The sequence below is a fragment of the Python bivittatus genome, unplaced genomic scaffold (assembly GCF_059951505.1).
Source record: "Python bivittatus isolate LINGU-HERP-01145 unplaced genomic scaffold, Pbiv_v1 ctg000700_np1212, whole genome shotgun sequence".
Lineage (NCBI taxonomy): Eukaryota > Metazoa > Chordata > Lepidosauria > Squamata > Pythonidae > Python > Python bivittatus.
The window spans coordinates 26,954,402-26,981,360 of NW_028277098.1; the positions used below are offsets into that span (position 1 = coordinate 26,954,402).

A 26,959-nucleotide genomic window follows, 5' to 3' on the forward strand; every position below is an offset into this window, starting at 1 on the left:
TACAAAGCCAAAATGAAGCAAGCCACATTAAGTCTTGATGTGAAGTATCATCAAGTATCATATTGCACTGCATGATATGGTGCAATGCTGCTGTTGCTGTATTTCCTGATACCTGTTCAGATTGTATCTGCAATCTGTATCTTGCCAATATAGCCGTGCTGAACACAGCAGAAGGCAAACAGATGTATCCTATGGCAGAGGAGCATGGTAGAGCACAGAAAAAAACACCTGGGTCCCTAATCTAGGTAAAGTTCACTGGCACCAGGACCTTACGTTCAGAGTTTTCATTTAATAACATTTCTATTTTGGCCCGTTATACTTTGCCAAACAGGATTATCAAATTCTACCCCTATTCTCTATATGGTTGTATTTGTGCCTCCCACTTCCACAAATAATCTCATGCACCTCTGGGAAACAATTTGCAAGGCATCTTGTGATCATGGTACTACATACACTGACTGGGAAAAGGCAGAAGTAGGAACCTTAGTTAGCACTAGGCCTCTAGCCAAGAATACAGGTCTTTAGAGTCAAGAATTTCAGTCTTGCAAATAACTGCTACTGACTGCCAATTCAAGAAAGACAGATAGGTCCTTTGAATGTAGTATGTGTGGAAGGAAAGAGAGAATAAGAACAACTTAATGCCATATATAGCATTTGGATACTGTTTGTACTAATTAAAACTAATTTGTTATGTCCCAGATTTCTCTACTTCTTCATTTTTATCCATAGAAACTAATTCCAATAAGAGAGAAAGGGGAAGCACTCTGGAATATATGGAGAACTACAGTGGGGCAAAAAAGTATTTAGTCAGCCACCAATTGTGCAAGTTCTCCCACTTAAAAAGATGAGAGAGGCCTGTAATTTTCATCATAGGTATACCTCAACTATGAGAGACAAAATGGGGAAAAAATCCAGAAAATCACATTGTCTGATTTTTAAAGAATTTATTTGCAAATCATGGTGGAAAATAAGTATTTGGTCAATATCAAAAGTTCATCTCAATACTTTGTTATATATCCTTTGTTGGCAATGACAGAGGTCAAACGTTTTCTGTAAGTCTTCACAAGGTTTTCACACACTGTTGCTGGTATTTTGGCCCATTCCTCCATGCAGATCTCCTCTAGAGCAGCGATGTTTTGGGGCTGTCGCTGGGCAACACGGACTTTCAACTCCCTTCAAAGGTTTTCCATGGGGTTGAGATCTGGAGACTGGCTAGGCCACTCCAGGACCTTGAAATGCTTCTTACAAAGCCACTCCTTCGTCGCCCGGGCAGTGTGTTTGGGATCATTGTCATGCTGAAAGACCCAGCCATGTTTCATCTTCAATGCCCTTGCTGATGGAAGGAGGTGTTCACTCAAAATCTCACGATACATGGCCCCATTCATTCTTTCCTTTACACGGATCAGTCGTCCTGGTCCCTTTGCAGAAAAACAGCCCCAAAGCATGATGTTTCCACCCCCATACTTCACAGTAGGTATGGTGTTCTTTGGATGCAACTCAGCATTCTCTCTCCTCCAAACACAATGAGTTGAGTTTAGACCAAAACGTTCTACTTTGGTTTCATCTGACCATATGACATTCTCCCAGTCCTCTTCTGGATCATCCAAATGCTCTCTAGCAAACTTCAGACGGGCCCGGACATGTACTGGCTTAAGCAGGGGGACACGTCTGGCACTGCAGGATTTGAGTCTCTGGCGGCGTAGCATGTTACTGATGGTAGCCTTTGTTACTTTGGTCCCAGCTCTCTGCAGGTCATTCACTAGGTCCCCCTGTGTGGTTCTGGGATTTTTGGGATTTTCACCGTTCTTGTGATCATTTTGACCCCACGGGGTGAGATCTTGCGTGGAGCCCCAAATCGAGGGAGATTATCAGTGGTCTTGTATGTCTTCCATTTTCTAATTATTGCTCCCACAGTTGATTTCTTCACACCAAGCTGCTTGCCTATTGCAGATTCAGTCTTCCCAGCTTGGTGCAGGTCTACAATTTTGTTTCTGGTGTCCTTCAACAGCTCTTTAGTCTTGGCCATAGTGGAGTTCGGAGTGTGACTGTTTGAGGTTGTGGACAGGTGTCTTTTATACTGATAACAAGGTCAAACAGGTGCCATTACTACAGGTAACGAGTGGAGGACAGAGGAGCCTCTTAAAGAAGTAGTTACAGGTCTGTGAGAGCCAGACATCTTGCTTGTTTGTAGGTGACCAAATACTTATTTTCCACCATGATTTGCAAATAAATTCTTTAAAAATCAGACAATGTGATTTTCTGGATTTCCCCCCCCCCATTTTGTCTCTCATAATTGAGGTATACCTATGATGAAAATTACAGGCCTCTCTCATCTTTTTAAGTGGGAGAACTTGCACAATTGGTGGCTGACTAAATACTTTTTTGCCCCACTGTATGTTTCAGTATAAGGCAAAGTCAGCAACAACAGTTGGTGCAAAAAAGGAAGATTTATTATTTAGATGTCTTTGTATTTGCAGAACATTACCTTCAAAAGACTATATTCTTTACTTCCTGTATTCAGTTATATATACTCAAAAGTACAGAACAGTCTTTGCCAGTGTGTTTCTTTCCCAGAAACAGTAGAGTTCAATTTCAATAATTTTCAGAGAGCATGGCCAAAAACTAAGTTGGTTTAAGTAAACATCTAGAGAACATCAAGTTGGGAGGACTGTTGCCTCTCTATATTGCCTCACATTTCATATTTAAGAAGCAGTAAGTCATAATAGATGCAAAGGAATAATTTGGCTCATTAAATGAACAGCCTTACCCATTAGGCACTATCCAATCAGTCATGACCTGCAATTATAACTCCTAAAATTCCTGGCCATCATGGCCTCCGGCAGTTGCAATCTGAACACATCTAGCTCTTCTGCGGTTGGAGAACTCTGCTTTAAATTTGATCCAGATTTTAATTTCTCCCTCAAACAGTAGAAACAATAGGAGAGTGTTTGAAAAACATGAACAATTAAGCATACTCTCCCAAACAATTAACTTAAAGGCAGCTATAAAACATCAGGGAAATAAAAAGAGCGGTAAATCTCAAACTGATGATTCAAGGAGAATGCATTCATTTTGTCACAGCTATTCTGCTATGTGGTCACCTTCCTAGATTTCTGTAAACAAAACCGTATCAGTCCTACAGGCTAAAAGGTTTCAGGTAACCTCTCCAATGTGTTGAAAAAAATGCATAGGAGGGGCTTAGCCTTATCCCAGTAGCCATGATCTCCACCTCTTGAATGTATTGGAGGAGACACAAATGCATTCCACTGTATTCACATAGAACTCTTCCAATCAGGCCACACCACACTTCCCTTAAAGTCTATACACTTCCATTAGTATATTCCACATATATTATATGTGCACATAGTATATAAGCACATTAATATTTACAGATGTGAAAAAAATTAAGTAGCTGATACTTTAAGATTGAATGAGCCCATGTTTATCTTTTTTTACCTCAATATTAAATATTTATTTTCATGAAGGTGATTATGCTAACAAAAATAGATCAGTGGAGAGAAAAATTTTGTACAGATTGCAAGGTTTAACCTTTAATGAAACAAGGATGAAATCTTTTGAGACTTTCTCCTTGGAATGGACAGCAACGCCTCAGTAGTTTCAGTATCTCCAAATAAGCAGTATAGTTCAAAAGAAACTACAAAAACAAGGTGGCACACTCAGAAATTTGACTGAATTTGAAATGCTTATAAAGCAGGGCTCAGAATATATTAGGGTTCCTACATAAGTTGTTAATGAAATATGATTCACAAACTGAACACGTCAATGACTGCATGATTAAATGGATGTAGAATTTAAATAGGACAGTTGATATATTACAATGGAAATATCAATGGAAGTGATAAAACTGCTCTACAATGCACTGATGAGGCCACATTTGGAATACTGCGTCTAGTTCTGGTCACCACAATACAAAAAAGATGCTGAGGCCCTAGAAAGAGTGCAGAGAAGAGTAGCAACAATGATAAAGGGTCTGGAGGCTAAATCCTATGAAGAACAGCTAAAGGAACTAGGTATGTTTAGCTTAATGAAAAAAAGACATGATAGCGGTCTTCCAATACTTAAAAGCTGCCACAGGGAAAAGGCATTGATTTATTCTCCATAGTACCTGAGGGCGGGACAAGAAGCAATGGGTGGAAGCTTGTCAGAGGGAGATCCAACCTGGAAATAAGGAGGAATTTCCTGAAAGTAAGAACTATTAAGCAGTGGAACAGCTTGCCTCCCAGAGTTGTGGGTGCTCCATCGCTGGAGGTTTTCAAGAAAAGATTGGATGACCATTTGTCCGAGATTGTATGAGGGCTCATGCCTTGGGCAGCGGGTTGGACTAGAAGACTTCCAAGGTCCCTTCCAACCCTATGATTCTATGATTCCATTAATAGAAGGCAAACATTAAATTTATCGTAAATATTACACATAGAGAAAACTGGTATAAGATTTTTTTTTCACTGGCATATTATTCCAGGGTTGATTGCCAAAATGGATTAATTTTTAATAAAAAATCTGCTAGAAATAGAATAATCAGGGTGGACTGTTCTTCCTTATCTGGTGACAATGTCATAAAGCTCAGCAAATTTTGAAGATGATGAAACAAATTTCAAATACTGACTTTCCTTTTCTACTTGTTTTTCTGTTATATAACTAAGCCTTGTATTCCTATAAAGTTTGCTGAGTTGGCTTTATATATGATAGCCTCTGCTGAGATATTCAGTGGAAGTTAGATTCAATTCCTTCATTAGAGGACTAGCAGATTAAACTTTGGGAGTATGCATCAATGTCAAAAATAACCGCATATCTAAAAACTAAGTCTGACACTGTAATTTAACTTGGAAACTGTTTATGGACTATAATTCTGAGCATGGTCTTCTGCCACACTTGACATTTGGATTTCTTTCAACAAAGTTTTGAAACCTAGTTTCTGTCTAGTAAATTTAAAACCATAAAGTTAAGGATGGGCTGTTTCAGATTAGTTAGAAATTCTTGGTAATTCTTATTATTTTGGCGGTTTTTATCTGACTCTTAGTTCTTAAAATGCTAAACTGTTGTGTGATTATCTTTATATCTGTTTCAATCTAAAGTGACTTGTAAAAATAACAGTGGAATGTTTTTCCTTTTCTTTTTAATATTTTGTAAACGCCTACATACTTTTTTTCATAAATCTTTAATACAGTCTTTTCCCCTCCTTCCTTCTAACTCTTTTTTTTTTCTGGTCTCATTCTTTAAGTATTTTTAAAAATAAATTTAAAAGAAAAGAAAAGAAAAAGCTATGTCCCTCCCTTTCCCGAATTAGCACATACCAAGAGTGTGAATCATACTTAGCTTCTGATCTATATTCTAAGGGCCACATTCAGTCAACACAAGAACAGGGACAAACAAAATTATATTTAATGTAATTAATTCAAAATAAAATTAAAACATATGTTTACTCCCCATGTATTTATTAAGTACCCATTTCTGTCACACTGTATTACAATCTGGTAGCAATTTTTAGAGAGTTGTTGGGGTTGCATACAAAGCTTTGGGGAGCTGCAAACGGCTCTGGGACCTCAAGCTTGAATTCTTTCCCATTGTACTACAAATGTGTGGGCACATGCTAAGAGGGCACCCCCTGTTTGAACGCCCAGATAACTATGCCAAAGATTCATCACATACTTAAATGACCCCTTGTCATCTTGGAGCCCACTGCTCCAAAAGCTGAGTAACACAAGTGCAAATTCATCTGCTATGTTTTCTCTTGCTACTTGAACAGGATGAACGAATAATGCTAGTATCTATGAGCTTAAATCTTTTTACTGACACTTGGAATCTGAGACACTTCAAAGACCTGCTTCTATGGTATTAGTTTTTAGCTGTAATCTTTATTTACCTGTAATGTGCAACCAAACACACCAACCATCAACATGGCAACAGAAAGATAATCTGTAAATACATCCCACCATGGCTTCAAAACACGGAAGGCTGGCTGCTGTTCAGAGAACTGGCGGAATTCAGTGACAGGAATCATTGTTCTGAAAAACAGCAAAAGGGGGAATGTGTGAAATGGTTAGGGTTTTTTAATATGAAAAAATATGCATTACTGTTTTATTCTATTTCATTATTTAGTCCTAGCAAATTCCTAGCAAATGATACATATAGTCTAGGCAACATTCTTCAAAACCTGGCACCTTCCAGATGTGTGGATTTCAATTCCCGAAATTCTCAGCAGTGGCCATGTTGGTTGGGGAATTCTGTACATTGAAGAGTATGCATGAAGAGAGCACCCAGGATAGGAAACAATGCTCTAGTCATGAAGTTTGAAGAACCATGGTAGTATTGTTTCCCAAGTTTCTTACTGATCACATGATCTCCTACAGGAATGGTTGATTGCTCAAAGCCTCTTAAGGAGTTCATCAGATGCTCCCTCAATCCTGGATGTTCTTTCTATGACAAGCTATCACTAACCAGAACATCAATAATCCAGTCTGTCTGACTAGCCTGCCATCAGCTTCTTCTATTCCTTACTTAACTTTTATAAATTCTAAATCTGTTTTCACTCCCCAGACCTGCCTGAATTACCTCATTTCAGAATCAAGTGCTAGCCTAACTGGGAAGACTTCTATTGGCCATTTTGGTTGCAAGCCAAAAGCAGAAGCAATAAATGCTAGATAAGGTTCTGCAACAGGGGCAGCAATTTTTTATGCCAGTTCTTTTCTGCCAATGAGTGAATAGCAATTTAAATCAGCAATGGGGAAAGCCCCAGACTATTCTTGCCCAGTGATGACAGCTATACAGGAAGAAGACAAATCAGGAACATAAGGGACAGTTGGTTAAGATAGAGAGGAAGGGAGATTAAAAGAGAGCTTCGGAAATATGACTGATGACTGAGAAAGGGCAAAGAGAAAGGAGCCAAGAGAATAAAAGCTTTGGATCAACTCTCTCTCTCTAACCATTAAACCACAGTTTGAATAAACCACAGCTGTCTGTGCTCAAACAGAAAACTAAGTTTTAAATTGTGTTTTTCAAACCACAATGGCTGCATTCACTCAAAATGCTAAGCCAGCTAGGCTAACCATATTACAGGTTAGACACAGTCAACGTATGCACATTCAAGAGAAAGGAGTTGAATGAAAGAATTGTGAATTTCTTAGTCTCCAATCGCTCCCCAAAAAGTAATTCTTAGACCTCAATCCAAGAAACACACGTAGTGGTTTATTCTCATCAAGAAACAAACAACCATATCATTTCTTCCAGCTTTGCTTTCAACCTTCCTATATTCATCCTCAGCTGTTATTTTTAAAATCTACCAGTCTAAAACCTTTGGTATGGATCAAGTTAAACCGCATATAAATTTGCCCATTTGTAAATTTCACCGTGTTTTCTGACAGAATCAGCTATATAGAAAAAAGGCAGGTTTCTTTTATGGTACAAATGTTGCATTTTTCCCAATTAGCTTGAATCTTCATGATTTTTTTTCCAGGATGACATTACACTCAACTCCCCAACTGAGTAAACAGAACCAGAAACATATTTAGTGTTTGTTAATTAAAGGTCTGGTAATGGGCTTAAATCAGGATAGACCACTCAAATGGATGTGAATAATGAGGTACACGCGCATATCTGTCTTTATTCTAAAACAGTCTCATCTTTGAATTCTATTTTTTTTCTAATTGTCCTTCATCACATAAATAAAGAAAAGCTGTAAGATCACCAAAGATGTAGTAAAGACAGTATTCATTGAATAATGAATGTCTATGTTGGATTTCAGAAGATCCAGATGGCCTGTGTACCAGGATATAGTGGAAGTTAATTCATTTATCTACTGCGTGCTAGCAACTCATAGGAATTATTCTTGGGTGAGGCTTTGAGATTAAAACAGGTTCAGTTGCAGTCACAAAGCTGATCAGAAAGAAGACAGAATAAGAGAAAAGGCTCTTGTATCAAAATAAAATTCTAGGAATGGAACTAAACTCAAGTAGAGCTGATGTATCCTCTGTTTGCTTCAAGCTAAACTGCATTATTAACTGTTCCTATATATGTATTTCCTTTTTGTTACCACAGTACTGTTACAGAACTCTTTCAGATGAGTCCAAGCTGTCAGACTTTATACCTAGGTTCAGCAGTAAACCTCAGGTCTCCAGACACTAAATCCTTAATTTAGCTTTCAGCTAGGCTTGGCAGAAGACTCCCAGATACAACTTAGCTAGACTAGTCTCTTTACTGCAGACAAGAATGAAACAGCAACCACAACAGATGAATATTTACTGCAATGCAAAGAAGCCAGAAGTTTATCTATATTCCAGGTTTAAACTCTAGGCTTCTTTTTCCACCTTTCTAAAATGAGAGGGTGCTTGATGGCCTGGGAAGATGGATGAGATATTAAAGCCAATCTCTAGCCTATGAACCACTGGTTCCTGCCTTCATAACCTCAGCTCTTACACATAGTCATTACACTATATTATACCGTTTTGGATGGACTGGCACAAAAATGGATTTGAGTTTCTGTTGGGTTGCCCATAGTACCACTGCTGTCCTGATTTACATGCCTTCTATCCAATAAGTGAGATACGCTGGGATCTTGACAGGTCAAAAGTTGACCAAACCATGGTTAGCTGTTTGTTCCCTTACTTTGAAGCTCCCATTCTCATTACGTCTGATCTTGTGTAGGTGTTGAAATTGGCACAATCCCCCTTTTCTCCTTTCCCCAAGATAATCAATTTTTCATTAGATCAAAGTCCTGAAATACTACATCAAGATCTTCATTTGGAAAGGATTTTGAAGTGGGTTACTTTGCAACCACACCTAATAATCCATGTAGCTATTGTACAGCTACTCAAAAGGTATACTCTGAAAATGGTGTTCTGCTCATTAGATATTTGAAAATATGATGAGCAAAAATATATGAACACAGTGCCCATGAACAAAATCCCTGGGAAGTAGCAGGATGAAAATTATTGACAAAGACAGGTACAAGCATGGAGAATACCTGTTTGATGCGTGGTAGGAACCACCTCCTCCAATTTGTCATAGAAAGATTGTACTGAAGACTTGGGAAGTACTGTGGAACTTATGTGTGTTGGACCCCACGATGTCATTTTTTCAGGAAAATGTAAATTTTGCACAGCACAAAAAATCATAGCACAGGGACACAATACAAACTGTTGGCCACATCATGAGGACTCTGTCAAATTTGTGTACCCAGAGCATAGTGGCGCCACCATATATCATTTGTACAGAAAGACTTATAAATGCAAGCTTCCCTGAATGATCTGCAAAGCCATTACTTCTTATGGATCTGGCTTAATGCCTGAACTGATTTCAGAAAGGCCATCTGGGAACAGTTGCTAATTTGAGGAAGTGGAAATTTTTGAATCAACACAAAGTTTTGAGCTGATATAATACTGGGGGGCATAATTAAAACCACAAATGAAGTAGTGAGTTCTTTGGGATTTTGACTCTAAGACTTTAGGCAGCAGGTAGGGAGATTACATTACAAAATGTTCCTTCAGACCAAAAAAAACCAGAATGTGAAGGAAAAGGTTAGAGTCTTTTTATTATCCATTTTTTCTGTCTACTGTGTGTGAATGCATGATAGTTCTGCATATAAGCAATCTGAAATAGTGTGGTCCAGTAATAGAAATGCCACATGATTCATTGTTTCAACAGATTGGTTGATTATTCTGTGCTTTTGAAAGCTAACTGTTAAATGACAGCCAATTACTTTAAAGTGAAATGTAGCAATGTTGATAAAGCATTTATTCCTTTTGGTTTACACTAGGGCACACTCCAGCAAAAATAAAATGCAACTGGAATTTCTGGTCTTCCTATTTGTATTAAAGCTGGTATTGGAAGGCATTTGTGGTGGTTTGCTGCCCAACCATTCTTCATTGCTATCCCACCTCTTAGGTCGGTCTGCCTTTCCTAACCAAATACTCTCCAACTGTTTTAGTATTACAGCTACAATTAGTCTTATTTTTGAACAGATACATTTATAATCACATTGATAGCTCACACAAAGGTGATTTCCACACTAAGGATTTATAGCATCTCCTACAGTTGTCCAACTATTGCGCCAACATAACAACAATGAAGCCAGGCTTTATATCACTTCAGTAATGGTTGGGTGGTGCTGTGAAGCCACTATAAATCACCAGTACAGAAATTAGCTAAGTTTCTTAGAAACTTGTACAATTGGTTATTAAAAGGCAAATAACTAGATTACAGCTTGAAGTAAACATCTTTGTTGCTTCTTGTGATGTAGATTTATTTCCTGCCCAGGACTCCTTTTTTCATCTTTAGGTTTGTTTTGTAAGACAAGGAAGGATCACTTACTGTAATAAGCAAGAAAAGTGTTCACTAAATACAGATCCTTCTTTGTCTCAGCATCTGGTTTATTTTTCAGAAGATACATATCAAACCAAATGCTTGGATTTCTTTCAGGACTCCCTACCAAATCAGTTACAAATGCTATACAGTACTAAGGCTAAGGCTACAGTACTAATACCACATGGCTAAGTCCATAATGAACCAGTCAATGCAATATTATTATGTCACAATACTCCTCTATTTTTTTATTAATACAAAACAAACTCAGTTTACAGTCCTATACATAATGTGCACGTTGATTTATAATTCACAGTGTCAACTGGAAAAGTCACCAAGAGCAGCACTCAGAATGGCTTCCTGTATTAATCTTAAAAAGCATTTATCTTAATTATGGAATCAGAGAGCCTTGTTTTAAAAATTTATGGAACTGACCTACTGTACAGTAAAACTTATGTGTGATAGCCAAGGATTCCAATGTTTCAAGTGAATTTAAATTGGTGATAACCAAGTGGTAGTACCAATAGCTAAAGACCTGACATATACCTCTAAATCAGGGATGAGAATTGTAACCTTGTAAATGTTATTTGTCACTGGCAGTGTTCACACAACACACTTAACCAGGCAGATAAAATTTAGATGTTGCATTTATACAACATGCTAAGCTTAGTTAGTTTTGACAGGCTGTTTTATGGATTAGCATTTCATGTCAGCTCTTATTTGCTTAATGCATTATTTAGTATATTATGGATTGAGAACCTAGGGCCTTTTAACATGCACAGCATAGCCTCAGTTGTGGTTTTAGATGCTGTAGCACAGTTTACACTGATAAAACTGGTTATTTATTTACTATTTATTTACTAACTACTAAAAACTACTAGTTATTTATTTACCATTTTACTTAGTAAAACTAAAACTATTACTTCTTGTTTGCAATTGCAATTTTCTGTTGTTGTTACCCTTAATCTAACACAATTTAACTTCTGGATCTGCTTAATTTAGCAAAATGTTTATTCTTTTTTTCCCTCTTTAGTATTTCTGGCTCATTCTACAGTAGAGCCAAATAATACTATTTACTAATATGATTGAAGTAGTTCTGTGGGGAGATGAATATAAGAAACAGTGTTAGGTTTTGCAAGCATTTTTTGTTCAGAGTGGGATGACAAACGCTGGCAAGGCCATCTTATTTTACAAACTTGTATGTTTTTTGCCAACTTGTCATATCTTTGATGAGCAACCCATTCTTTTGTTGATGATAACTAGAACATTCCACAGTTTAAAAATATCACCATTAAGTGACACAGAATCTAAATGCTTAAAGTACAGAAATTTGTTGGAAGAAACTGGAAAGCTTTCAAAAATGTGTTTAAAGATCAGCTTAATATCTCATATTACCCATTTTTAAGCCAACATGCCACATTTTTTCCCTTAGGATGCCAAAAAGAAACATCTTTAATCTCAGTTCTAGCATCTGAATACTGCAAAGCCTCATGACACATCTCATTTGGCTTGCAGAGCAAAGCATTGTCCAAAGATTCTAGAATATTCCAGTGACATCACATGTTCTTTTCACACCAACTGTTTGAACAGCCTTTTAAACAAATCATACCATCATGGCAATTTGCTGATCTGGATATTTCCTTCCATACTTGAAGTATTACCTTATATCATGCATTGGTGAAACCTTGCACACAAAAAATTAGTATAAAAGCCAGAAACATTTAAGCACTTGACAACATCCACTTCATCTTCTGCATTAGTCATCTTACATATTCAGGATACCAGAAGTTACAAAGAATTCTTTTAGATAATCAAGACTCATGAAGAAACATATTAAAAAGAAAGAGAACTAGGCTAGAATGAGAGAATCCCAAATTCAAATCTGCACTTAAAATCGCACAGGGCATCATCATCTCTCAAAAATAACCTATCCACAAGCTATTATGAAGATTACCAGGAGGCAGGAATGGGGTGTAATATTATGTATATATTTATTCCCCTCCCCCATTTCACATAAGTAGCTCTTAGGTGGTACAGACAGGATGAAATCAAATCAAAACATAATATAATATGCACCCAAAGTCTAAAAATCAGTCTATTTCCAATCAGTGTAGATAACAAAACAAACCCACTAGCAGGCTGATTTAACTTTTCAGCCCAAATACTGATATTTCATAATAGAAGGGACCTGGAGCATACGAAGCCTCCATGTTCTGGTGGGTGAGCAGGAACAATTGCAGGGAAGCAGTCCTGCAAATAACTTGTCTCTATGTCATGTTGGGCTTTATAGGTGATAACCAGCACCTTCAATTGCACCCGGGATGGGTGTACTGTGGAATGCCCAAAACTGCCTGCAGCATTACATTCTGGACCAAATGCAACTTCTGAATGTTCTTCAATGCAGACCCATGTGGAGTGCATTATAGTAATCTAAAATGGGAGGTGACTAAGGCATGAGTTACTGTGAGTAGGGTCTCCTAGTCCATAAATGGGCACAATATAAATGAGCCTGTCCAATCCCCCTAGCCACAACTGCCACCTGCTCCTCAAATGGGAATTGTGAGTTAGGCAGACACCCACAATTGTGCACCAGCTCTGTCTAGGGAAGTGCAGCCCCATTCAGAGCTAAAGATGGAAAGCTTCCAGTCCAGGGGGCCTCAAAACCCACTGAAGCCTGTTCTTCCCCATCCAGACCCCTACACAATCCAGTCACTCAGAAAGAACTTCAACAGCATTATCTGGTCATCCTAGGGAAGATATATACAATCTTACCCCATGTCAACAGATGACCTCCCCCAGCAGCTTTGTGTAGATGTTAAATAGGAGTGAGGAGAGAATATAGCCCTGAGGAACTTTGCAAAAAAAGGGGACTCAGGCTCAATCCCCCACCCCAAACACTGACTGGAACTGATCCTGAAGAAAAGAGGAGTGCCACTTCAGCACCATACCTCCCACTACCGATCCTTTGAACCTGTCCAGAAAGATACCACGATCAATAATGTTGAAGGCCACTGAGAGATCAAGGAGAGCCAGGATGGATGCACTACTTCCATCCCTAGCCCACCAAAGGTAATCAGTAAGCAAGGTCAATGCAGTCTCAGTGTTATAACCATGTCTGGATCCCGACTAAAAAGAGTTCAGATAATCTACTTCCTCTGGAGTTGTAAGCTAACTTTTTGAGAGTAGACAGAAATTGTCCAGTTCCATTGGGTCCAGCAATAGACTCTTGACTAGAGGGGGGATTCAAAGCAGATGGCATTACTCCTTCCCACAAAGAAGCATTAACCACTTGTTACCTCCAAGGAGGTCTTAACCAACAAGGAGGGACATGGATCTAAAGCACTCCCAGCTCTGAGGACCCTGTCAATCAGGAGTAGCAGGTTCAAACTCTTCCTAGATAATCAGGCAAGACAGCACCTCAGAGTCCTCTGTAAGACTCATACAGCTAGAATGAGCAAATCCAAGTAACTTTATCTGACAGATGCTTAGTGTAATCCTTACTTGGCTCTGCAAGTATTCCCCAACCTCTCCTTACTCCTTATTCAGGTGACTGGTCACCTTAAACAGAGCCTCTGGGTAGCTCTCCACAGATGCAATAAGTACCCTTGTTACCCTTGCCATGAGGTAATGCCTAACATATGCCTTTACCCATGTTTGGTTGGGTTCATTCTTTGTTTTCCTCCAGTGATGCTCTAGGCATCTCTTTTACCACTTCTTCACTCATAGTTCCTCTGAAAACCAGGAGCCCTCTAGGATCCATGTGCATAGAGAGTTCACACAGGTGTAATCCAGTCCAAGACCAATGTTGCCCTCTTGTTCCAAATGGTGACTAAAACTTCAGTCAAACTATATGCCAGAGACCTAGGAACAAGCCCATGCTCCCTCTGAAACCTCATGCAGTCTCCCAGCAGCCTGGGGCAGATTGATCAAATAGGTCCTATGTCCCTCTGGTGGGCTGCAGCCTCATAGAACTCCAAATCCAATAGGGAATAATCTGTCAATGACAAGGGACTGATGATAATATTCCCCAACTCCAGATCACATTGCCACTGCCCCAAGATAAAAACCAGGTCCAAAGTGTGACATTACTCCCAGGCCATTTGTTGGACCAAAGGTAACTTTGGATCAGGTGCATGTTAGCTATAAACTCCCAAGCAGACTCTGTGCTTGCATCCAGGGATGACAGATTAAAGCCAGGTCACTTAATAAACTTTCTGTTGACAAACACCAACATACACAGATTTCCACAATTGAAGTCCTTAAATTTATATCACAATGCCTGCTCACATTAACTAGTACCTGAATCTAGTTGCAAATGATGAACTCCTTTGAACTGGAAATCAAACCTACTACACATCTAGCTGATTTGTCCAGACATTATCCTGTATAGATGCAGTTTAACTGGTGTATTTCAAAATCAAAAGAACTTTCTATCAAGACCTTCCCTCATCAGAAATGTTAGTTTAAGATCACACAGAGCTAAGGAGGGGTATGGCTGATTCCCTGAAACATGGGTTTTTATATAAAGGATGTATTCTACTTTATGTCTGCCCTGCCAAACAAGAAGACTTTTACAACTTGCCTGCAGCATTTCTCAGCAAACAGCAGCCTTTACACACATAGACTAATAAAATAGTACTTCAGGGATCAAATGCATCTTAGGCATTTATTTTCTTAAAAAGAAATCTGACCTCCAGAATTCAGAAGAACGGTGTAATCTTATTTAGGTACTCGGGAGTAAGTCCAACTGAGTTAGAATGAATTTATGCACAGAAAATGTATAAGGTTGTAGCCCAAATCTACATGATGTTTGTTATTATTGCAGCTTCACAATACCAAATCTAGAAGGAAGACTGAGCTGAGAGGTGATAATAGGCTCAAAGTCATCTGGTAAGTTCCATAATTAAGAAAGAATTGAACCTCGGTCTCCTCAGTCTAAGATCTTAACTATTACACCCAATTTGTTGCTCTCCAAATAAGTTTGAATTACAACGTTCACAATTATCTGCAAGCACTGAAAGTTCTGGGACTGTAGTCTGGGACTGCAACAAAACTGCAGACACCAGGTTGGGGAACATTTCTAAATAGAAAAACTCAATTATGGTACCTCTAATTTAGCATTTCTAAAGCAGCTTTCTCCAAATGTATTAGGAGGATAGCTTGACATGGCATGTTGTGTAGGCTGTCCAAAAAGCCACCCAATGTAGCAACTATCCACAGGCCTATTTTTTTTTCATAAACACACCATCCTTTAATAAAAATCAGTTGCTACAATTTTCTCATTCATCATGCCTCCAACTGATGTGAGTTTCTGTTCTGTTTCATCTATGGACCTGCTATTGGAAATAGCTGTGACTTCTGGTCACAGATTCCTCATCTTTAATTCTGCCACATTCCACCTTTTAAGAGTTAAAATAGGGAAGGTGAATGAAGGGAGGGATCAAACATACATTCCTCATCTGACTGGTGGTCTGTTCAATTCTGGCATATCTTATTCTTTGAAACCTATTGCTGTGGTTGTAAACAACAGTTTATGGCTCACCATGTTATTTGAATCCAGAAAATTGTAGCTTATTATGTAAACCATGGTAAATATAATCCATAGCTTAGTATGATATACAAAGCAGATGTGGGTTATACTGTCTGAGACCCAAAGCTCCAAAACACTACTGAACTGTGTAGAAACCAGCATTATTGTAATGGGTGTGATGCTAAGTAGCTTCAATCTACTACTTTTCTTATTATTCTAATAATTCAGTATGTGACACCTCATAAAGTTACAGATAATTAAAACACTGGGAACATTTCAAACAGTGCCCAAGGTTATGTTTTACTCTTTTTAATTTATGCATTGTTTATAATAGCTTTATAGGATTTTCTTTTGTTTTAATACTTTAAACATTAAAAGACAGTGAAAACAAAGCAGAAGTAAAATGCAGAGGAAGAGACAGACAAAAATTTAAAGATATACAAAAAATGAAGAAGACTGAAATTTAGCATACTATTATAATTTAAAGTGATTTTGTGGCAAGTTGATAGAGGAAAGTTAATGGAGATAATTTTCTTACCCTTATCTTGTTCTGGTAGCCACTATTATTCCTCATCCCCAAGTTTACACAAAGGGTTTTAAGACCCTGCTAAGACCAACTGGGTCATAAGGGCCACAGCTGATAGAAAAAGGTAAATCCTCAAGCGCTGAGCAGTTACCTGTTGTAAACATCAGTGCTACTGGATAGCAAAACAACCTTGTTGATTACAATTCCTAAAATCCATTTCCTATGAATATTGACTTCTTAATAGGCTGCATTCAATATGGTGGAATTTACTTCCAGGTCAATATAGATAGGATTGCATTGTTATACAGTTATGAGGTTTTTCTCATTCTGAAAGAGTGCATCACTTCAAGAAGCTGAAGCTGTAACCCAGAGAAGATTCTCCCTTTCCTGGGAGAATGTCTGACTGAATTGGGGATGGAGGTTATGTTTGATTAGTTACTTAATGGCTTTCTCTGTTAAATGTTTTTTGTGACCTCTGCTTTCAACGTAAACATGCCTTCATTCCATGTAGCTCATATAATCTAATTCAAGAAGTAGGAAAAGAATGTGGGACACAATCAAGATAGCTCTAACTAGGTAAAGGATGAAAACACTGAAGAAAAGAACAATTTAAGCTATTTTTTTCAGACAACATAATCAAAATTAATTATTTATGCTGAATGTATTGATAGTCTTAAAAATTTGTGGAAAAATAGAATTGAAATGGTAAGGTAGATGGGTAGTTAAGTAAATGCTGTGCTGGATACTGTCTTTGGTAAAATATTTAGTAACTGAAAAATATTCCAAGTAACATTAACTGACATAACTCATAATTTAATGAAATGTGTGCGTATGTACGTGCATGCACATGCACACATACTCCAAACCCAGTTTATCCAAATCTTAATGGGGATTTCAGTGGGATTTTAATAATTGTATTTAGGTCCTGTAAAGCATCACGTGTTCTTGGACATACTGTGCTGAGGGATAGAAATGGAGCCTCACTCTGCAAGCCTCCTATGTGTGTTTACTCAGAAGCAACTCCCACTGGTTTTCTTGGCATTTATTCCCAGGTAGGTGTACAGAGAATTATACTGCTACTCCTCTGGCTTCTTTATGGAACTTATTCCAAGCAACGTGTTTATGATCAAGGATATAAGCCAGCCAGAATTTAAGGCTTAATCCCCGCCCCACACAACACACACAGAAAAAGATCCCCACCCCTGCATCCCAACACCAGAAGAGAACTGCTTCCTGTAACAATTTATCATTTACTACCTTGTCTAAAATTAAGCTGCTGAAATTCTTGACTTAAAGGATTGACTTTTTTCAGATGCTTCATTATGTGCAGAACTACCACTCTAACAAACTCACAATAGGAGTGGCAATCAATGCCCTTCCAGAATATCATATTGCCAGAAGTCATAACCAAAAGCTAAAGATAAGCTGCAGAAAGAAGCCTTTATCACTATGCACACTTCCAGTGAGAGCAAATTTGATTCCCTGTCTGCTCAGCAAAAACCCAGAATAGGTACTCGTACTTGTGATTCAAGTGGAATACTTTGAACTACTGTAGTTAGGCTGATTCAAATGGTCCAAAATACCTCTGTGCACAGTTCCAACCAAGTTAGCTTCATCAGAATATACCTGGGAGATGACCTGGGAGATGTACATACAACTTTCTTGCTTTTCAACTACATCATGTATGTTCTGGGAGATAAAAATGTGCCAGGGTCTCACACAGACCCTTTTTTCTTACCTTCTCTTGCTTAAGCAATGCAAGTTAGCCAAAAAAACTATGGCTTGCTCCCAAACCAGAACTGGAAATATTATTTTAAATGGATTTTAATTTTCTGTCCAGAACCAAACTACTGGCTGGGTTCACATACAGCACTAGGTTCTCAGTCTCTTAGAGTCTCAGTGGAAAAAATTTACAAATTTGCCCTCTAAATACAGTGAGCAACATGGGGTGTGACTAACATAATTATCTTTATAGCCCTGGACACCACTATTAGTAAAACCTCATTCCTTTTACAGTTCCTTTAAAAAAATTATCCTGGGAATAAACATACAGGTAGTCCACATTTACAGACTGTAATTGGGATTGGCAACTCCATTGCTAAGTGATGTGGTGTTAAAGTGAAAATCAGGTGACTACACTCGACTTACAATGTCAGTTCTGGCTGCAGTTGTTAAATGAATCACCCTCGGTCGTTAGGTGCAATGTCATGTGACTGTGACTTGTGACTTCCTGGTGGCTTCTCCACTGACTTTGCTTGTCAGAAGCTGGCTGTGAAGGTCACAAATGGTGATCATGTGACCATGGGATGCAGCGACTGTTGTAAATGTGTGCCAGTTGCCAAGTGCCCAAATTGCGATCACGTGACCACAGAGATGCTGTGATGGCCACACAAGTTTGAGGATCCACCGTAAAGCTACTTTTTAAGCACTGTTGAAACTCTGAACATTTGCTGAATGAGCAGACAGTAAGCAAGGGCTACCTGTACTCAAAATAACTGCATTGGAACAGAGTCTTAACAAATTTCTTTTGTAGGATATAAGAGCTATATAAAATACAGCTAATAAGACATTCCACCCAAACATTATGGAGCTCACCAAATCCAACAAACATCTATTCATGGAGCTCTTGAAATGATAATTCTGCAATCAGCAAATGTTACACTGGAATCACACTTTTATACCAGTTTTCTCACTGCCCAAGCATAAATAGGAAAGCTTGCAGAAATTCATAGGTGTCAGGCTTTTATCCAAGCCATTGTAATGCATTTTTCTCTAAGAATTCCCTGGAATTTTCACAGAAAGGCAAAGGATGAAGCATGAAGAGAATAATAAGGACCAGAGTCTACAAAGCTAAAGGACCTACTTTTAATAGGTGTGTTTAAACCCTAAATTTCTTTCTCCCAACTTTGTTGAAAGGACTCAAAGCCACTCTTGGGGGTGGGTGGGGGGCTTTTCTGTTTTGGCCAGCTGCAAATTATTTATAAAACCACCATCTCTGTTCCAAGACATCCTATTTCCTGCTTTGCCAGTTTCCTCCTTGACAACAAGATATTCTGTTTGCGTTTCTGTGAATGAAGACCAAGAAGGATTGATGAAAACACTGTGTTGTAAAATAGACAGACTATAGAACCTTGCCAAGCCCCACAGAGGTGGGCAAGGCTAAGGATGCGAGAACTGCTCAGAATTCTGTAAAGTATCTCTAATGCTCATCTGGGACAAGTACAGAATCTTGGAAACTGTTAATAAGAATGTCTCAGCCTCCTTTATAGTGAGTTAATTGCAGTGGAGACTTTCTGAATACTTTGAGAGACTTCTTCCCAGATTTCTCTTCACTTGGGCTGAGTTGCTGTTTATGAGATAAGCTGTCAACTGAAAGACGGGCAGCCATCCCTTTGGTTCTTTTCCCAGCCTCCCTACAATCTCTCCCACATCTGTAAAAAAACAAAAAAACAAAACTATATCTGAGTGACAGAAAAGCATGCTATGCATGCATGATGTCACTGATTCAGCTGCTAGCATTTCTGTCTAGATTTGAAAAAGATCCATCTGAAGCCAAGGACTTCAAGGGCAAATAATGCTAACTTAAATGGACCAATATTCAGTCTTCACATAACATGTTTCCTTTGTTCCACCTTGAGTAGAAAAATAACTGCGCATGAGCCACAATAATCTGAACAGAAAAGCAGGAAGAAACAGCAGCATGTTCCAACTGATTAAAAACAACAGAAAAAAAGGAAATGATTCACAAACCACAGGTGCTTAAAAGAGCTATTTTTCCAATCCTGTATAGGCCAACAAACTAGTTATTAAACCAAACATAGCTTCATCTTCCAGCTCTGGATGGGTCAATACAAATGAATGTGTCACTTTTGTATATTGTAAAAGATGGATGGTAAATAACATGAGTGACCAATGCTAAACTTTAGTCTACAAGCGGAATCCCCCACATTTCCCAGCAGCTGAAGCATGGGCTGTCCAATTAATGTCACAGAATGCCAGCTTCTTTCCGTAAGCCTCCTTATACTGTATAAGACACTCTGATGCATGTGTTACTTAGCCGCCACTAAGGAAGTATGCAATCAAACCATTAAAACCTTTGATGAACAACAAAACAGCAATGAGCAAGCTGATTGCAATCCTGTGATGTACACTGTGGTGGGCCTGAGCCTTGGTGCCTACTAAATCTCTGCCCCTCCTAAACTGGGGGAAAAAATGAGCAGTTTTTTGAAAATTAGAATACTTTTTATGAAGTACATCTTTACTTCCAAAAGTCTCTAGGTACCAGACAGAGCTCAACTTAGGAGATTATTATGATAGGTGGATACAGTCCACTGCTATGTTTTGAAGCTTCCCCAGCTGGCTGCACAAAAAAAAAAAAAAATTAAAGGGATCTGGGAGTTTGTTGGAAGGACAGAGAGGATGGTGAGAGTGTGTCCTGTGCTAGCAAATCAAGAGGTCAAACTTAGAAAAAAGGTTTTTATGGTGGCTATAAATCTCACCACAGTGTAGGAATGTGAGAGGAAAAGCTAGCCAAAGTTCCCATGCAGGCAAATCCAAGATCCAGGTGTCAGACTTGAGTGTAGTGTAGTCTTGTATTCACAGATCAGTTAGGGAATCAGAAGCAGCACAAGTTCAAGAAGACAAGTGCAAGGCTGGAAAATCATTTACCAACAGAAGTTTGACTCCCAAAGCCCTGACTTAAGTGTGTCCATTTTCCTGTGTCACACCTCTTTTTTCATTAAGCCAATGAAACTTCTTGACTCGTTAAACAACTTTGTTCTATACCCTCTCCTTGTTTAGCAATCACCATCTGTTCCAACGACTTGGTTGTTAAGCAAAATGGTCACTATGTGAATACATGACTGAGAGAGAGAGATACTTCAAAGATCACTGGTTGCTGCTGTCTCATTCAGATAATGTTACCTCATAGTGTCCCATGCCGGACCCTTTCTCCCCCCTTTTTTTGCCTCCTCGCAGGACATAGAGATTGGTTAGACAAACTATCTCTTCCTGAGCTATTTTTTTCTGCAGTGCAGCACTTCCCTAAAAAGTGCTAACCGCAAGTTAACAAACTCAGCTCTGTGATCTTAATTAGTTGACTAGAACCCTCCGCTGGCTGGTGCTGTTGCCTGAATCAGTTTTGCACTGAAGGCTTTTGTTTCAGGCACACAAAATTTGGTTGTAAATGCACGCATTAGTTGGAATTTTTTATTACTGTCATATTTGCAAACAGTCGCTAAGCAAAGTAGCTGCTAAATAAGGAGTGGCTGTACTCACATGATCTTTCTACATGTGAGGATCTTTTTGTGTTCAGGCTCTACATCAGGCGACTCAGCCTACCACTGTGCTTCTGCAGTAGGTGGCTGATTACCTGACTGCTCCAGAACTGCAGGGTCATCCTCCAACAGGCTCTGCTCTTTTGAACCTCATCCCATGGATATCTGGGAGGCCGCTGGCTCCTGAGCTGCAAGGTGAGAACCTGGCAGACCCTGCTCCTCCAATTCTGAGTCTTACCATCAGGCAGGCCCATAACAGAGTGAAGGAAAGAACTGGTAATTGTGATTGGTTATGTTCATCAAGGATGCCATTCTGCGGTAATATCTGTAACAGTCTCAAAAAATTTCAAATGTCCTCACTATCCCCCCAAAATTGAGAAAGTCCCAATATAACACTGCCCTAGTAGCCTTTCCTGTTGTGTTCTGGTGAGTTAGCTTCCCATTATAAAAAGTGCAACCCACAGGTAAGACTATCAAAAACATATAGGCAGTCCTAAATTTAGAATTCAAAACATTTTCCTTTTCACAACAAGGTGTAAGCTTGCTTTCCAAAAGGAATAAAAAATTAGCGTGTATAAGGGAGCTTTTACAGTACGCTCAGTTTCCTTAATGGAATTACAAGTGACAAAAAAAAGCTGGCAGCCAACACCCATCTCATATCAACAGGAATGAAAAAAAAAATCCATTACATAGCTCAAGAAACTGTTTTTAAGTAAAAGGAAAACAACCAGACTTAGTTACTTCAAGGCTTTTCATTCTCTCAGTCATGTTCATCCATTCATTATGGTTATATTTCTCACACATTAGGAAACCACATAAATAAAGTGATGTCTTATCTCTTAGACATTTTAGTCTGTAAACAACAGCTAAAAGACTGCAAATGAAACCTGTTCCAAAAGCACAATCCTTTGTATATATATTCAAAATGACTAATTAATGAGTCTTATAAGCAGATAAGTTTGTGTAGGATTGTAATTTTAAATGCAGGAGGCAGGACAGTTGAGCAGCACATTTCCCACCATTTCTGAAGTTCCGATTTACCATCACTTCTGCCAGATCCCTTGGAGTAGCAAGGAGCATAATATAAGGGCTTTGAGATGTTATTGGACTCCAGTTCCCATAATCCCCAAACAATGACCACATTAGCTGAGGATGAGGGAAACCAGAATCCAAAGGTTTTCCATTGGCAAGTTAGTATTTCCCTATTTCTGTTTCACTTCAGTGCTGGGGATGTGAGAGCTGATTAACTTAATAATGCCATTTTTTTCTTCCCCTATTATAATAGGAGAAGTGATAACTCCTAGCCAATGTGAGTTGGTGGCATGTATATTTTCATATAATAATATTTATTTTTAGGTCGCTCTTTTCCCAGAGAGATGTGGGTGGAAAACATCTGAGAGGAACGCCTTATAATTCATCATTCTATTAGATCCTGTAACCGTCTGACATTCTCAGATGTTGGAGTACCTCTCCCATCATCCCCAGCCGTCAGGGCCACACGGGGTAAGGAGGCTACATCAGGAGGGCGCCATATTGACCTAACTATAAATCCGCCGGCCCCAAACTGAAAATACGCACTGCAACTTTTCTACTCCGTCCTATCCCCTTCTAAGCCACTGCGGTAGCCAGCCCTGAAACCAGCACTTTCGTCTTTAGCTTCTGCCTCCATCTCTTCTGCCTGAAAAAGCGCGTGAGCAGCGGCGGGAAACGTCCCGCGCCGCTCCGCATTGTCCCGAGTCTGAGCAAAGAGGCGGCCGTCACCCTCGCCCTCCCCGCCGTTTCCTTTCCTCGCTGAAAGGAGAGTCTAGAAGAAGTTAACTATGGGGACTGGTTGTTGTTGAAACTTTTCCTCAAGGGAGCTAGGGCCGGCTCCGCTGGAAGTCTGCCCAAACTCAGCAACAACAAGCAGCGGGGAGACATTTCTTCTGGAAAACTAACGGTTCGCTAATTGTGGCGTGTTAGGAGGACACAAGAGGCACCACTCAACGCGCTGACGGAAACGACTTCCTGAGCCCAGAACAACTAGGCAGCGGGAGCAAGATTTGGCAAAGGCAGTCCAAAGGAGCCAGGTTTCCTCCTCCCTCGGCCCCCCCCCCCCGTCTTGAGAGGGAGGAAACGCAGCTACCCAAACGCCGAAGAGGAAAAAGATGTCCCGCTATCACCAGCCTTATTCGACGAAGAAAAAAATAGGGTGGGATGGATAAGAGACCCCGGACCCCCGGCGTTGAGACGTCTTCCCAGCGCGGCACAGGCTACTAAGTCCTCTCCCCACCCCCCTTTAATTTCTAGCACAGCCCCCGGAGATCTCGCCGAGAAAGGATCCGGAGTTCCCGCGTTCCGGCGTCTGGGCAGCGAAAGGGGCGCCAAGTGTCCGCAGACAAGAGGTGCTCCATCTCCCCCCGGCTGGCGAACTCACCTCGCCGAAAAGAGCGCCGCGCGCGTTGGCGGCAATTCACAGGCAGCGGCGGTGCGTGAAGCCGGGGCGGGCGCCGGCGCCCTCCATAGCAGCGAAGCACGGCGGCCGGGCGGCTGATGCTCCGCGCCGAGCTATCTGCGGAGAAGGGCGACTCGAGGCCGCGGTCCCCGGTCCCTCCTCCGGCAGCCTCTCTCCTCCTCCTGTCTCCGCCGCCGGCTGCCACCTCCGGGCCACTCCCTGCTTCGACGCTGACGCGCACGTGGCTTCTCGAGGCTGCTACTGCGCAAGGAGGCAGCGGGAGATGCCCTTTGGCCTGGCCAGACGTGGACCGCTGGAGAAGAGGTGCAGCCCCAGTTTCGTTCCCTCAAGGAGGAAACAGGCGGGGCTGTAGTTTTGGAAATGCTCACTCCTCGCGCGCCTCGGCTTGCGCTTATCTCCACTGAATATAGTAAGAACTTATTCATTCCCAAATAAGCATATGCAAGGTTGCAGCTGAACCGTGCAAACCTGTGCAGGTCCATTAAGAAGTAAACCTCACTGACCTCATTGATACTTATCGCTAAATATGTACAGGATCACAGCGCAGCCTCCCTTTTACAGATTGCTTATTGTCCCAAATTTCACCCATCAGTCCTAGGCTTAATGTGAAAAGGCAAAGCGGCCCCAGTTCAGAAGGTTTATCTGCGCAGGGTTAAATGATCAGTTATTGTGCGTGCAAGAGTAAGTCATGGAATAAGTTTAGACTGCATTCTTCCCTGTATTTTTGTTGTTATAGTTTTTTAACTGGTTTTAATGGGTGAATTACGTTGATTAGTTTTTGTTTTAATTGTCACATGCAAGTGAGATGGGCAGCTATATAAATTCAATCAGTCAATGAATCAGTAATAAATTGGACTGTTCCAGGATTAACACTTTGCCATGAAGGGATGGAAAGCTGTTATTACTTCTTATGCTTCTGGAAGACTGTTCGTAAGATAACCGACCTGACATCATCCAGCAACTAGAAAAGGACCTGCTATGAGGAATATGTTCCCCCTTTTTCCTGCTATCTCTGGGGGAAGGGGGGAATTGAGATCCAATCTGCCAGTTGCTATAGTTCTGCAGAAAGGAAGGGAAACATGGTCTGTTGTCGGCCAAAGGGGCCGAAGTCATACTATGAACTACGCCCAAACTGAACAAACCCCAGGCACTGTAGAAGCATTCTCCATATACAGATGTGTATGAGTAGCTGATGTGATTTGTAAATTATGGTATAGCATTATTTATTAACTTGAGAATTATTTAAACCAACAAAGCATGGTTAAAATAAACCATGCTTTAATGCAGTGTAATCCATGTAGTATTAACTGTGTGCTTAATAACAACAGTGCTTACTCTGGTGATTTTTTACTTTAGAGAAATAAGTATGTTTACTCTAAGGATCTTTATTCTGGGGGCCCAATTTAAAGCTTTACTCTTTACTCTTCCCCACCATTTTTTATTTTAGGGAAAGTATTTCCCCAGTGCTATTTTTCTTGAAGGTACTGTTTGTAGTAATGGGGAGGGGAGAGTAGAGTCCAAATGTACATATTCCAAATTAGGAGTTTGCTTTTTCACTAAAATAAATTCAGACATGTTGTTTAAATATGTGCTACGTCTAAGTTTGCATGTAGTTTGCTCCTGTCATCTGTAGTATAAAAGAAAATGACTATTTGCTGTAAATAATGGACTAAAATATTTTGATGACTTCCAGTTGAGTAATTTTATCCTGGGATTTCTAAAGTGAAATTCCTCTGTAAAAATGGCAGCTTTTACATTAGTTGTAGTATCTTTTCCTACTTGCAAATAGGTCTTGGCAATATCTTTTTTTCTGTTGTAAATTCTTATCCCCCAGCCCATGACTAAGAAAGCTTAAGTCATTCTTCACTGTATCACTGTCTGTCCTTATGACAACACCATCCAAGGGCAGGCTAAAAGTGTATAAAATCTGTTAGGCTTGTTACTTGCTATCTTTTTGGGAAATCAGATAACTGCAGTGACTTCAAACAGAGGCAGGAGAGGCAAGATAGTGATTCACAATGGGGATAGGGTTACCAGATATCTGAATAGGCAAAGGAGGACACTGACAATTAAAAAGGATAACAAATGTGTTGGGGGGGGGGAAGAGGACACACTAACTGTTTAACTTTCTTGGCATCTGCAACAAAAATTACAGTGCAAAAAATGTACTTGGGCCTACATGTATATGAACTTACTTTTTCTAGCATCAGAAAGACTGGTTTTCAGTCGCAATATTTTTCCAACAAACCTTTATTTTCAAGAACATATGCTAGTGATAATGTGGAGTCCACGACAATGTGCTTTCCAAATTTCACCATAGAAACATAGGATGAGTCATGTGATCTACAGACTACTGTACAGTGATCATAGATTTGAAGGGGCTAGAATGAAGCCAATTCATGGAATCAGGAAATCTAGGCTGTTGAGTCTGTTGACAGATGAGGAAAAGAAAGAAGCAGGCAATTTACAAGCTCACAATAAATGAAAGTTTGAATGACTATTGTTGTGAAAATAGTCCAAAAAACCCTAAGATATTCAAAAAGCTAGACAATATTTGATTTTAAGGCTATGCCTGCTGGATGGAGGACATGAAGACAAAAAGAAGGACGTGTCCTCTTTTTGCCAGATGTCTGGTAACCCTACAATGAGGATAACCAAGTTTTATTGTGGTATAGTTTTCTGCCAAGTTGAGGATGGGGGAGAGGACTGAAATGCTTTCACTTCAGTGTTATATAGGGGAAAAAAGGATTCTGTACATTCATAGCCTCTCGTTTCAATTTATGTAATTTATAATTAATCAAAGTAAGCTTTTTGTGCTATGATAAATGGGGAGATTCCATGCTAAACAAGAGAACAAA

General features: G+C 39.7%; 1 protein-coding gene across 1 annotated transcript in view; it reads right to left on the bottom strand.

Moving 5' to 3' along the window:
• The window catches only part of LRRC8C (leucine rich repeat containing 8 VRAC subunit C), a 40,022-nt gene extending 14,338 nt beyond the window's left edge, over nucleotides 1-25,684 (bottom strand). The window contains exons 1-2 of the mRNA XM_088153340.1: nucleotides 24,063-25,684; nucleotides 5,882-6,023 (exon numbers count right to left, since the gene is read on the bottom strand). Of these exons, the coding sequence (XP_088009466.1) occupies nucleotides 5,882-6,019 (138 nt within the window). The 5' untranslated portion in view covers nucleotides 6,020-6,023; nucleotides 24,063-25,684. The remainder of the gene's footprint in view (nucleotides 1-5,881; nucleotides 6,024-24,062) is intronic.
• Between the last annotated feature and the right edge of the window lie 1,275 nt (nucleotides 25,685-26,959).